General features: G+C 46.6%; 1 protein-coding gene across 1 annotated transcript in view; it reads left to right on the top strand.

The window, feature by feature from the left end:
• Window positions 1-13,330, top strand: part of SRD5A2 (steroid 5 alpha-reductase 2) — a 54,563-nt gene that overhangs the window by 37,848 nt on the left and 3,385 nt on the right. The window contains exons 2-4 of the mRNA XM_040993027.1: window positions 1,387-1,550; window positions 8,700-8,801; window positions 11,364-11,514. Of these exons, the coding sequence (XP_040848961.1) occupies window positions 1,387-1,550; window positions 8,700-8,801; window positions 11,364-11,514 (417 nt within the window). The remainder of the gene's footprint in view (window positions 1-1,386; window positions 1,551-8,699; window positions 8,802-11,363; window positions 11,515-13,330) is intronic.

Genomic DNA, 13,330 nt, shown 5'->3' with positions numbered 1-13,330 from the left:
CCTCTCTGGCTAATGTCTCTGCATCTGGTTAAACGTGTCCTTACCCCATTCCAACATCTTAATTCCCTTTGTCTCTTATGCTTAAGACCGGTGAAGCTTTTAAGAATTCCTGCAAAACATTTTTTAAGTGTCTTAGTGGGAAAAACTGGTCCCTAATCTGTATACCTATATCTTTACTAGCGTCTATATTATTCTATATTTAGTTACATATTTCTTCTCTAACAAAATATAAATTTTTATGGCCTGAAAGATTTCATTTTTTCTATGAAGTTACCAAAAATAATGTCAGATGTAGTAGGCATGCAAACAAGCAATGACTGCTCAAACAAATGTTCTTGTTAGTGTGTTCTTGCTGGATATTGTTAATTGCTTTTGCCAATTTTACACTTAAGTAGTGGACAAACAGATAACAAACGCAAACTGAGTATTGTAACATGTATTCTATCATCGGTAATTATTGCAATGTTTTTGTAGCACTGTTAAGGATAGAGAACTAATTTGAAGGATGAAATTTTAACTGTTTGAAAGAACCAAAATAAAGCAGTGCCAGAAACTTAAAAAAAAAAAAAGCCATTGCATGTGATGACCTGTTGGAGACCAAACAATGGCAGCTGCAGGTTGCTGCTGCCCTTCCCTGCTCCAAGGCATCCCATGTGAGGTGGTGCTGTCTCACCAGTCCCACAGCCTTGGTGCTGCCTATCGTTTCCTGTTGAAAGAAGTGGTTGGCAGAGACAGGATCGCCAGGTTTCAATGGGAGAATTTCAGATTATGCAAGCAAGCAGAAAGATTACATCCCTTCTAATCACAGTTCCTCTTTCTGGCTCCATCAGCCCTAAATTGATCTTAAAATTAATGTGAACAAATAGCCAAGGGTATCCTGCAAATGCAACCTCCAAAGAGAAATGATATCAAAATAGCTGTAGGTCCAACACTGTGGCTTAATGGGTCACGTGCAATTCTGTCATCCTACTTGGCCACTGGTTCAAGTCCTGGTTGCTTCACTTCTAAATCAGCGCCTTGCTAATTAGCCTAGAAAAACCAGCAGAAGATGGACCAAATTTTTGGGCCACTGCACCTACACAGGGGACCAGAAGAAGCTCCTGGATGTTGGTTTTGGTTAGCCCAGCCTTAGCCATCTCAGCCATTTGGGGCAGGTGTCCTAACTGGCATCGGGTCACAGGCTCCATGCTCACTCCAGTGTTTAGGGATACATAAACATGTGTTACAATTGTAAAAAACAAAATGGTGGCTAATAGGGATCTTAATGAAACAAGACAAATAGAGAAAATGATTGTTCTAAAATTAAGGCTTTGAGGAGTCGCTGAAACCATTTGATACTACTTTTATTTATCAAAGATCTTTTCCTTTTCTCTCCATGTGCCACAGGACATTTATTTACTCATGGCTCATGCGAGGGAGGCCTTTTCCAGCGTTCCTTCTTTTCAAAGCCTTTGTCTTCTGCACTGGGAATGGTTTACTCCAAAGCTACTATTTGATCTACTGTGCTGAGTACCCTGATGCATGGTACATGGATCTCAGGTTTAGCCTTGGTAAGTGAAGCTTACACATCTCCTTCTCCCTTCCCAGCCAACATTCCTTCCCGTGGTCTAAGTCACCCCCACCCTCTCCCCTGCTCCAATTGCTCCTTCTGCCCCTTTTGCCCATCTCGCACCTTGCTGGCAGCCCAAGAGGTTGTTTATGAATAGAGCATGTCATGTCCCACCTCAAAATGCTCCAAAGCTTTCTGTGACTCTACAGGGCAGATACCCATTACTTTCTGCTGCCAGTGAAACCCATGTGCTCTTGGCCTTTTTACCCTAACCTCATCTGCTGCCTCCCTGCACCTGCAGGGCAGGAACCTGACAAGTTCCAGAGCCAAAACTGTTTCCTCTGCCTAGGATGCTGTGCCCTATCACTCCCAGCCTCCATACTGTCTGGACTTCCACAACAGCCTCCTTAGTGAATGTCCTATTTTCATTTCTGTTGGTGACTCACCCTCCAGCAAACATTTGAAAACACAAATGACCAGAGTTTTAGTTGCGTGAATGCTGGAATGTGCATGCAGCAGAATGTGTTATGACGAGAGAGAGAGAGAGAGAGAGAGAGAGAGAGAGAGAGAGAGAGAGAGAGAGAGAAGCAATAGAACAAAAAGCAAAGATGATCTACATACTCAGGTAGAAAGACCTGTAGAAGGTGTGGTTATGTAAAGAAAGATGCCAGCAGTGTATAGAGCAGGCTACATGTCACGAAGGAATGGTCCAGAAGGAATGGATGTGTGATTTGGTAACTGTTGAAGGAAATATTGGAATGATAAAAAAGAAGCTAATAAAGTTTACGGAGAGGGTCTTGGGGCACATGGACAAGGCTTTCCTTTCAGTATTGTTTTTTTTAATCATAAAACTGTTACTTGATTTAAGGGAAAAAACTGATCTGAAGAGGTCTCTAGAAGAAGATGTCTCTGAAGTGCACAGGCACCTCACTGCATCTTATAGGGGTCCTGGAGCCGCCTGATTCCAGGAAAGGCAGCAGCCAGGGCAGCCAACAGAAGGAAGCCAGCCATGGCTACAGAAGGGATGCTGGAGAAGCAGCACTGAGAGCTGTTCACGGAGTTGTTGTTCAGAGAAGCCAAAGACAGGGTCGGGCTTGGTTTGAAGGATCCCGGGGATGTGATGACTGGGCACTTGATCAGCACTGAGGGCCCGGGAGAGGTTTCAGCAGGGACATCTGAGGGAACTGGCATATAGGCTGCAGGTAGGTAAGGTGAAGCCCCTGAGGAGAGCACTAAGGGGTCTAACAGCAGTAGGCTCTGGATGCTAGGAGTAAGTGCTTTAGTTTTCTGATTTATGCTAATATTGAATAGTCTACCATATATGTATGTATGCACATATGTATTCTGCAATACCATTAAGCTGCAACTGGAATAAATTAAAATGTATAAACTGCCTAAAACCTATCAACAACTCCTCATGCACTTAAAACTCCAAAGCCCTGAGACCTTTATGTGACTTCTGACCTGCTGTCCTGTCTTCACCTTCTCTCACCACATCGTCCTCTCTGCTCATGCGCCTTGCCTGTGCACTTGCACGTCCCTCTGCCAAATTGCTCTTCCTCAGATTTCTGGGTTCCCATTATGCAGCCCACAGAATACATGTAAAATCTTCAGGGTACATTTGTCTAGCCACCTCACCCTTTGCTTCTCTGTATGGCAGTGATCATAATGGGACTCCTACTTTAATTTTTAATTCTTTTACTTTAACTCTCTTAAATTTATTTCAGTGTTCTTTCACTAAGATATAAACTCCTTAGCCAGAGGCCCTGGATTTTTTTTTTTTTTTTTGCTACTGGGTCCCAAGTGCCTGGGACAGTGCTTGGTGCATGATAAGGAGCTCCAATGAGTGTTAGTTGAATAAATAAATGAATGATCTCAACCCTCTTCTTGTAATACAGGTGCTGTTAGAGTCTACATTTAACAAGGAAGCTGAGGTTGAGAGAGGCAAGGCGACTTGTAAGGACACACAGGCCGCCTGGCCCATGTCCCTACCTTTGCACCACTATGAATTATTCCCCTCCCACTTTCCTCCTCATCAACCTCTCTTTCCTCTCCTTCCCAACCTTCATCTAGACTGGGTGGGACAATCATCATTTTCCCATCATGCCAAGTCAGGTGACTCTAGATCTAACATGTGTTGGTCAGGACTTGCTGAGGGTGTGCAAGACACAAAGGGCTCTGGGCTATAAATGCCAATGCGGATGCAGGACCTCACATCCCTGACCCTGGCTCTGCTCACCTCAGACCAGCAGCAGCAGGTGCACATGGAGACACCTTCAGGGTGTCTTAATAGACAAAGCTTTTAACCAGGATGGTTAAAAGACAAAGCTGTGACCAATATATATAAGTGTGTGTGTGTGTGTGTGTGTGTGTGTGTGTGTGTGTGTGTGTGTGTGTGTGCATGTATATGAAGTGGCAGGAGTAGAAGTTGTTTTTTTTTTTTTTACCAAGCTCTTTGATGCACCTTAAATTATACTCATGAAAATGGGTATTATCAGGAAAGCTTCCAACAATGTGCCATAGCAAACCAAATAGCAGTGACTTCAACTGTTCAGGATTGGCATTCCTTACATTGCAAGCAGAGTAGAAAGGCAGACAACTTCTGCATTGTTTTGGTTCCTGACTGTGCTGTTAAGAACTCAGGCACTTTCTGTCTGTATTCTCCTTAGCATCTTCACCTGAAGCCTTCATGTCCAGCAGTTCACAAGGCAGTGACTGTCGCTCCAGGCATTACATTTGGCAACCAAAGTGAGGGAGGAAGTAGAGGCATCTGTCTCGTTAATCCTTTTAATCAGGAAAGTCAGAGATGGTTAAGGAAGTCCCAGGAAGCATCCTCTTTGTAGCTCATTGGCAGAACGAGATCAGGAGATGACCTTCAACTTGACATCCTCCAAGGGGTATCAAAAAGAGAAGTTGGCACTGAGTTCTGAGTTAGGCAGCCATGGTTTGATTGCTTAAGAAGAAGCTGAGGGTTTGCTGTTATTCAGCCTTTCATTTGTTTCTTTTTTTTAATTTTATTTTTGATGATGTTTACATAGTTGATTTTGGGGGGAAGGGTCGAGTGCTTGAGGAAAGTGGGTGAGACCATTGCTTCCACATTTTCCTTTGTATTTTTATATCTGGGGCAAGTGGGGAATAAGGGGAGAAGCCTCACCTAGCTTCCCAACTGCCTCCATATCTTGGGATGGCCACCTGATGTCATCCCAGGTATGCTCTCAGAGTTCCGCTCAAGTGGTTTTGATAGTTCAATAGTTCTGAATTGCTGTCGATCTTGCTTCTCCAAGCACAATGAACTCTCTCCAGAATCCACTGGCTGACATAGTCCATCTTAGGTTCTCCATTTGCCCAGATATTCACAACCAACACTTGGCTGGGGAAATTGATCAATTTGTTCTGCCCTCCTTCCTCTGTCATAGAGCCAGATGTCCTCTGCAGGCTGCAATGGACTGCCATATCTTCCATGTGCAACTGGATATTGCTGTCCATTGCTCTAAGTCTCTGAGGAAGGTCCAGTTCTGACATATACACTCCCTGGTCACACCATGGAAACTTAAATTCTCTCAATGGTTGGAGTTATGAGTCCAATGGTTCACTTGGGTAGATCCCCAAAGAAACCTCATCTGAGGTGACCCCAGACCTGATTCCTGTATGTACTTGCCAATACAGGGTCTGGCTCAGTGCATCACCCACATCAGCCTATGCACACACCGGTGGTTGCAATTGCTGGGTCAGCTCTACCTCCAGCCCCATCTCATACGCAAACCAATGGGTGTTGCAGCCCAGCCTGACCCTACCCACCACACACTAGGCTTCATATGCACCGGTGGGAGCTGCAGCCTAGTTGGAACGACACCCAATAGCCCCACCAGGCCTACCCCTTGCCCTTGTTCCTGTGCTTGCCAGTATGTACAGCAGACTGGTCCAGCCTGTCTCACATCCCATTCAGCTCTTGTACACGTCAATGGGCATTAAAGCCTAGTTCAACCCAATCGGCCCCACTATCCAGCCCACACTCACACTATTGGGTGCCACCACCTATCTAGTCAGGCCTACCCCCAGTCTCATGCTCACTGGTGGAAATGGCAACCTAAGAGAGAGATGTCCACTAATTTCCTAATGAGACCACTCCAACTCCCAAATCTTGGACTCTCCAGGTGGTTCGGCAGTTTAGCTCAACAACATTTTCCCCCAGTCCCAGCACCTGCCATGGCAGGTGATGCTATGGCAAAACCCAACCAACCCACACCTACTCTGGCCCATGCATGCACTAACGGGTATAGTCGGTTAGCTCAGCCTTGTTTTCTCCCTAACCCAGCTCACATGCTGGCCACCAGGTGTTGTAGCCCTGTCTGGCCTGATCTTGTTCCCATCCCAGCTCTCACACTCACCAGTGGGAGTAGTGGCCTGGCACGGGAACCCTCTGCAGCCTCCCTTCTGTGCTCATGCTCCACCCCTCCAGGTCACACATGTGCTACAGCCCAGTCTGGCATGTCCTGCTTCACCTCAACATTTGCTGATGGGTTCTGTAGCCTGACCTGGCCTGGCCTGGTCCACCCCAAGTTCCAGCTTATGCTGGTGGGGGCTACAGCTGAGACTAGCCCAGCCAGCCACCAGTCCTGGCCTTAATATGAACTGGCTGATGTTGTGGCCTGACCTGGCTTGTCCCTCACTCCATTCTGGTTCTTATATTTGCCAGCAGATGATATGAACTGGCCCAGCCTGACTTGCCCCCAGATCTGATACATATGTATACTGGTGGATATTGTAACTGGGCCTGGTCTGGGTTGCTTAAGACCAAGCTACTCTTTGCCTTAGTTCCTGCATTCACCTGCAGGGATTGCATCCTGACAGAGGTTTTCCCCAAACTGCTCCATCAGAACGTCTTCCATTGCCAGATCTCATGCACACCAGTGGGTCTATGGTCCAGTCCTACCTAGTCCACCTCCTGTCCTAGCAGGAACAGTGGCCTTTCCTGACCAGCCCTCATCCATTCTGGTTCTTGCTGTTGAGTGTACAGCCCAGCCAAGTCTGATCCACATCCAGACACAGCTCATCCATGACTTGGCAGGGGCAGAGACCTAGCCCAGACCGTCCTACACCTAGCCTGGTTCTCACAAGCCTCACTAAGTGCTAGAGTCTAGTCCAATCTGACACACCCAGACCCAGTTCACACCCACGCCAAGGGACATTGCAGGCATGTCCAGACCAGATTGCAGCTCCCATTCTGGTCCTTGCACTCACCAATGGGAGCCACTACCCAGTTGAGGTGTCCTCTTAACTCTCCAACCAGTCCTGTTCCCAGCTATAGATCTTGTGCATGCCAGTGGTTGCTCTGACCCAGATGGGCATAGCCCCTCACCTGTCTTGGCCTTTGCCTTCAGATGCTGCAGCCTGGCCTGACTTGGCCAGCCCCCAGTCCCAACTCTAGCCTGGCCCTGCTCAGTCTGCTCCCATTCTTGGCTCAGGCAAAATGGTAGGTGTGATAGCCTAGCTCAGTGTGACTTGTACTTCAACCTGGTTTCTGCACATGCCAGTGGACTAAGGTTTGTTTGGCCCTGCCCAATCCACCCCCTTCCAAAACCAACCCACACTCTTGCTGATGGTTAGAGCTACTTTTCCTGGCCTGACTAACACCCAGGCCTGAACCACTTGCTCACCAGTGGGAGCTATGGCTTACCAGGGAGTTTCCCAAGTTCTGCCACCATGCTCATTCCCAGACCCAGATTTCACATATGCCATTGGGTACTAGGCCCCTCCCCATCATAGCCTGTCTTCTCCATTCCGCCCTTTGTATGAGCTGGTGGATGTTGCAGCCTGGGCCACTCTACACCCTGCTTCAAGGGGTGCCTGTAGGTACTGTAGCCTGGACCTCCTCAGTCTATCCACAGCCCTAGTACCCTTGAGTGTTGGCAGGTTCCATGGTCATGCCTAGCTCGGCCTATCTTTATCCCTCAACTCTTAAGCTAACAAGCAGGACTTGTGGTTCCACAGGGTTAGGCCCACATATCCTCCACAGACTCTACCCCTGGACCTGGTTCTCTCACATGCTGGTTAGTGTCATGGCATAGATTAACATTACCTGTCCCCTATTCTGACACTCATTGGTGGGTACTGTGATCTAGCCTTGCTAAACAGGCTCCCAACCCTAGCTTTTGTGAAGGCTGGTGTGTGATGGTCAGCTTGGTCCATGCTAACTAGCCCAGCTGAGATTTCCTACATGGGCTAGTGCATCAGTCTGACCCACAATGGTCCTCCGGCCTCTCCCCTCCAAACTGCTAGGTCTCAGTCCCCTTGCTTACCTGCAAGTACAGTGGCCTTGTTGTTGGGAATCCCTCAGTCATTCCTCACCTGCAACACATTCCCACAGCAGTCTTCCTTCTCCCATATAATCTTACCTCTTTCCCTAGTAAATCCAAAGTCTGTGTGCCCAGGAGCATGTGAGTTCTCCAGTCCAGCCTTCAGAAGCCCATTGAGTGGTGTGCTGTCCTGGAGCTTGGCCCACCCACCAGAGTCCCAAACTCCTGGTCCATGTGCTGGTCTGGTGCCTTACCCTTCCACACACCTAGGATCCAGGCCCATTGAGGCTCTCCAGGCCTGGTCTCCCAGCACACCAAGCCAACATGCTGACCTGAGGCTCTCCCTTCACCTCGCCTCACATTACCTGGGACCAAGCACACTGGGAAATCACCAAGTTTGTTCCACCTGCCTAGACATGAGCTCCCAGTCCCCACATGCCCCGCAGGCACTATGCCCCTAGCTTGTCCCCGCAACAAGCCCACATCCTCAGGTCCCCAGGAACCAGCACTCTGGTCGCTGCCCCCCAGGTAGGTTCGGTGCCAACCCACCACCCCTGCCCATTTGTTTCATTAGTTATGTATTAGATGGTGATGCTTCTTGCTTCCCTCACATCACCGACCTGATTCCAATGCACTGTCAGCCTGTTGGCCTAGTGGATAGCACACCTCTTTCCCCACTTGAACTTGGGATGACTGCTATTTTTCACTCTTCACTCTTCCCAACCTCTTCCCACTCCAAAGATTCAGAAATTAAGTATGCTTCTCTTCATTTTTGAAAAAAAAATGTAGCCTGAGAGGAAAATGCTGACATGAGACTGTGTTTTGACTTTCCCTCCCTCTCTCTTCCTTGCCAGGTGTCTTCCTGTTCTTTTTGGGAATGGGCATCAACATTCACAGTGATTATATATTGCGCCAGCTCAGGAAGCCTGGAGAACTTACTTACAAGATTCCACAAGGTAATCCTCCCCTGGGCCTTGGAGTCCCACTTTTCCTTTGAGCTTGTCCCAGCAGGGATATTCTGGGGGGAGGAACAGGCAGAAAACAAGCAAGTCTGTACATACCCACCTGCTTTTGACTTTTCTTTTGTGCACTGTCCCACCCACAGCTCCTCTGCATTTCTAGTGGGAATCCAGAAGTTCAGGAGAGCACTCAGAACCCCCTAGAAGGAAAGAGCACACTACCCTGAAGGTAGACCGAGGGTGTGAGGTGTGGGTAGCCTGTGGATAGATAGCTATCTGGTAGACAGGACCATCACATACACAGAGTAGCAATTCTAGGCTAGCAGCAAAATCCTTCACAGCCAACATGGTTGTCCTCTTGCTCAATTGGTCTAGACTTACCTAGGGATTACTAGGGACAGTACTTGGATACTTCCTTTTAATAAACATGGAAATATATAACATCATGTTTATCCAATCAGAAGTTAGCATGGGAGGCCTTAGATGTGTAAGTGTAGTAACACACAACAGACCATTCTGGCAAATGTATCCTTAAATGATCTCATTGTTTTGCTAGCCACATGGAATGTACCTACACAGACCTACATGGCACAGCTTGTTAAGCACCTAGGCTGTATGACGCAACCTGTGTCAAATATCTTATTTTTTCCCCTTTTGCTTTCACGTTCAGAAAGAAGGCACAAACCTGCACATTAGCCTAGGTCTATACAGGGTCATAATTTCTACTTCCCTGTTTCATCATGCTGGAACTCTTTATTGGTTATAATGCGTAAGAAACAGTCATCTCTGATCCCAGTGATTTCTTCTGGACACCTAACGGCAGAACAGCTTGAAGCAGTTAACTTTTTTTTTTTTTTTTGACAAATAAAGGTTTACTCCAGAATAATAGTAGTAAAAGTACAGTATAGTGACTGTATACGCCAGTATTATAGTTATTATTGTTACAAAGTGCTATATACTCTGTATAATTGTGTGAGCTCTACTGTTCTGTGGCTGACAGTAAAGTCAGTGTGTTAACGACAGCATCAACACCTGAGGAATGCATTGGGCGATGTTGTACTGACTGTAATGTCACTAGGCAATAGGAATGTTTTTCACATCCATTATAATCCTGTGGTACCACCACTGGTTGACTGAAACATTGTCATGTGCATGATTACAGACTTTCGGACATAAACAAACAAAATATTTGAAATCCTGATCGTTCCCCAGGAGCAAGGGAATGAGGTTGACCAATAGAAGCAGGTGAAAGTGACTCAGTCCAAGTAATCATTTAGTATATCTAGGTGGATATATGCATAGATCAATAGTTGCTACCCTTTTGATATAAATATAGCCCTTTGTTCATAGTAAAAAAACATTCTGAACTATGATATGTTAGTGCAGATTGATATTCATTAAGAAAACAATGGCAAGACGAGTATCAATTCAGTAACATGTTTAAATGAATTCAAACATTGTTGATATTCTCTGAGTATCTGCCTCAAGCAAAATGAATGCAGTAGATTGAAATATTCTGTTTACTGGGTTCATCGGTGATTCCCAGATCCTTTCCTGTGGATCAGTGGTTCCTTCCAGGCTGTAGGAACTCTGAGGCCAGAACCACTTATTCAGTGTCATCCTCGAGAACGTAAAGTTAAGCATCTTTGACTTCAGAACTTTTTGGTAACCAAAGAAGAGCAGAGAGAGCTCTTATAAACCAGGTTGCCGAGGTTAGTTTCCAACTTCTGAGTTATGATGGAAGATGATTTACAAAATACTTTTATGTAACTATAGAGAAAAAATGATTTTGGTTAGAACTTCTCCATTTTATTATGGATCATAAAAGTTGACTTTGGATATATTTAATAGCGTTAGAAATGTGCTGATTTCTAGATACAGTTCTGACAGTGGAAATAGTCTGGTTGGAATGAAAAACAGAAGTTCAAAACAGCAGAAGCTAACCTGGCTAGCCTGCTGTAAGACACATACCAATTGGGGACCCCTAGGAGAACTATGGGACTCCTATTTATTACTTTAAATTTCCACAGACTGTGTATAAATATGTTTAAATGTGTGTGTGTGTGTGTGTGTGAGTGTATGGTGGGAGCAAATGCCAAAAGAGAATTTAATTATTTCTCGTATCAACTGCATTTTGCCTTATTTTTGCATGGTGTGTTGATTTGCTTTGTGTGGCTGTGAATGCGATATATGCTGACCAGCAGTGCCTGCTGTCCCAAAGATGTTCCTTCCTAGAGGAAAGCAAAACCCAGACCTCCTGCCCTGCTAACTTGTCTGCCCAAAGCTAGTGTTGCAGTGATTGCTGGGGATTTGGACGGAGCCCACCAAGCAGCCGGGGCTGCCACTCACAAGTCCAGAATGTTCTACGGGCACCCAGCTGCAGTTTTTTTGTTTCTCTTTCTCTCCAAGAAGATTCCACTGAATGCCAGTGACTGTTGAAGGAGTATGAAGGCCTACCTCTGTTCTAACTGTGTTTGTGTGCTTTGGAACAAGATGGAGGCATTTGGTGTCATGATGAATCAGTTGCAACTGTTGACTGTTTGGTTCTTCTGCACACAGGTGGCTTGTTTACGTACGTATCTGGAGCCAACTTCCTGGGTGAGATCATTGAATGGATCGGCTTTGCCCTGGCCACTTGGTCCCTCCCAGCATTAGCATTTGCGTTTTTCTCGCTGTGTTTCCTTGGGCTGCGTGCTTTTCACCACCATAGGTAAAGCTCTTCAACAGTGGTGACAAAGTTCATGTAACTTTCTTCCCCAGACAGGTTTGGCATCTAGAGTCCAGGTTAGAAAGCTAGGAGTTTTATTTTTATAAAGAAAGGTAGATAGAATAGTCTGGATTGGTAAATTCTGATCATGGCTTTTCTTAAAGTTGAAATTTAACTGGATGACAGCAGCAGGAACCACTTTTTCCCCCCCTGAGACGAACAGGCTGGCCCAGGTAGACCTGCGACCTTTGCTGAAGGAGGGTTGGCAGAGGAGTGCCTGGTGTTGTGCATGTGGGTTGAGATTCCTTGCTGCCTTGCTTGGCTATCATCGCTGATCAGCAATGAGCAGCAGATTAGGCATGAAGAAGCAAAATAAAATAAAATTTCTGTTTTATTGCTTGTTCAGTTCACTTCCACCATGTTTTTTTGAAGTGGGCACCATGGGTGGGACTGTGACCAGCTCTTCCCAAAGCCTCACAGAACATTCTAGGGCATAGGCAGGACATAGTACCCTGGGGGAAGCATTAGCTCTGATGCCCTTATGTCTGTGGTCATTGGCTGTTAGTTTTTTTTTTTAAAGATTTATTTATTTACTTTTATTGGAAAACAAAATCTACAGAGAGGAGGAGAGAAAGAGAGAAAGATCTTCCATCTGCTGGCTCACTCACCAAATGGCTGCAATAACCAGAGCTAAGCTGATCCGAAGCCAGGAGCTTCTTCTGGGTCTCGCACATGGGTACAGAAACCCAAGGCTTTGGGCCATCTGCAAGCAGGGAGCTGGATGGGAAGTGGATCAGCTGGGATATGAACAAGCACCCATATAACATGATAGTGTATGCAAGGTGAGGACTTTACCACTGTGCTAACTGTGCTGGGCCTGGCTGCTAGTTTTAATTCAAGGTTTTGTGCTAGCAGTTCAGGTCATCACAAACCTCCTGGAAACTCCAGGAGGATAATTTTCCCTGGAAGACCAAGGGGTTACGTCTGTTCCTCCCTTCCTATCTCACATCCCACTCTCAATAACTCAAAATAACTCATCATAGTCAAAGTCGTGAAGGGATGCGATTTTCGAACAGCTCCATCTGCTGGGAAGTGCTGGGATTGCGGGTGTTTAGAACCTTTTAAAGTTGCACCTACCTCAGTAACTTTGGGGAACCAGAATAAACTGGAAACATTCCTGGAATTCCAGTGATAGCATAGTAAGTCATTGTCAGGCCTCAGACATGAGCATGAACTTGAGCTCCTTTCTGAAAATTACTTTATGTGAAAGGTGGAAGCCTGTTATGATAGGAGACAGACAAGGAGGGGAGTGGGTACTCCAGTGGGCATGGACTTGGAACTGGGACTAAGAGGGATCCCCTTAAACTCTTCTTTGGCGGCGCAGTCTGGGTAGTGACTCACTTCCTGGTGCTGAAGGTTAAGTCGAGAACGGGCCCCTACTCCTGAGAGAAAATTGATTTGAAGATCGGTGAAAGCATGAATGCAACACCAGCCTTCCTCATGGCCGCTTCCTGCCCTCTGGTAGACCGAGGACGGGCACGTGGTGCAGGGGGCTCCTCCCATGAGCAGTGAGTGTCGCTGTTCTCCCATCCCAGCCAGGTCTGGTGCCTCCTGGGGGCGCAGAGAAGGGAGAAGGAAAGGAGAGGGCGGTCAGACCAGGGACAGAGGTGCCGCCGGACGTCTCCAGGTGGTTAACCAGCATGATCCAAACTGAGTGCGTGACCTTCCATGTCAGATTGCCCCAACAGAGAGTTCTAGCGCTCACAGGGATCTGGGCAGGTGCTTGTCAAGCAAGGCCAGGCCGTGGCCAGAGACAGGG

This window comes from Ochotona curzoniae, unplaced genomic scaffold (genome assembly GCF_017591425.1).
Source record: "Ochotona curzoniae isolate NIBS_2020 unplaced genomic scaffold, NIBS_Ocur_1.0 contig_883, whole genome shotgun sequence".
Classification (NCBI taxonomy): Eukaryota; Metazoa; Chordata; class Mammalia; order Lagomorpha; family Ochotonidae; genus Ochotona; species Ochotona curzoniae.
Note: the sequence above shows the minus strand (reverse complement) of the source record. Positions and strands in the feature narration are given on the sequence as shown.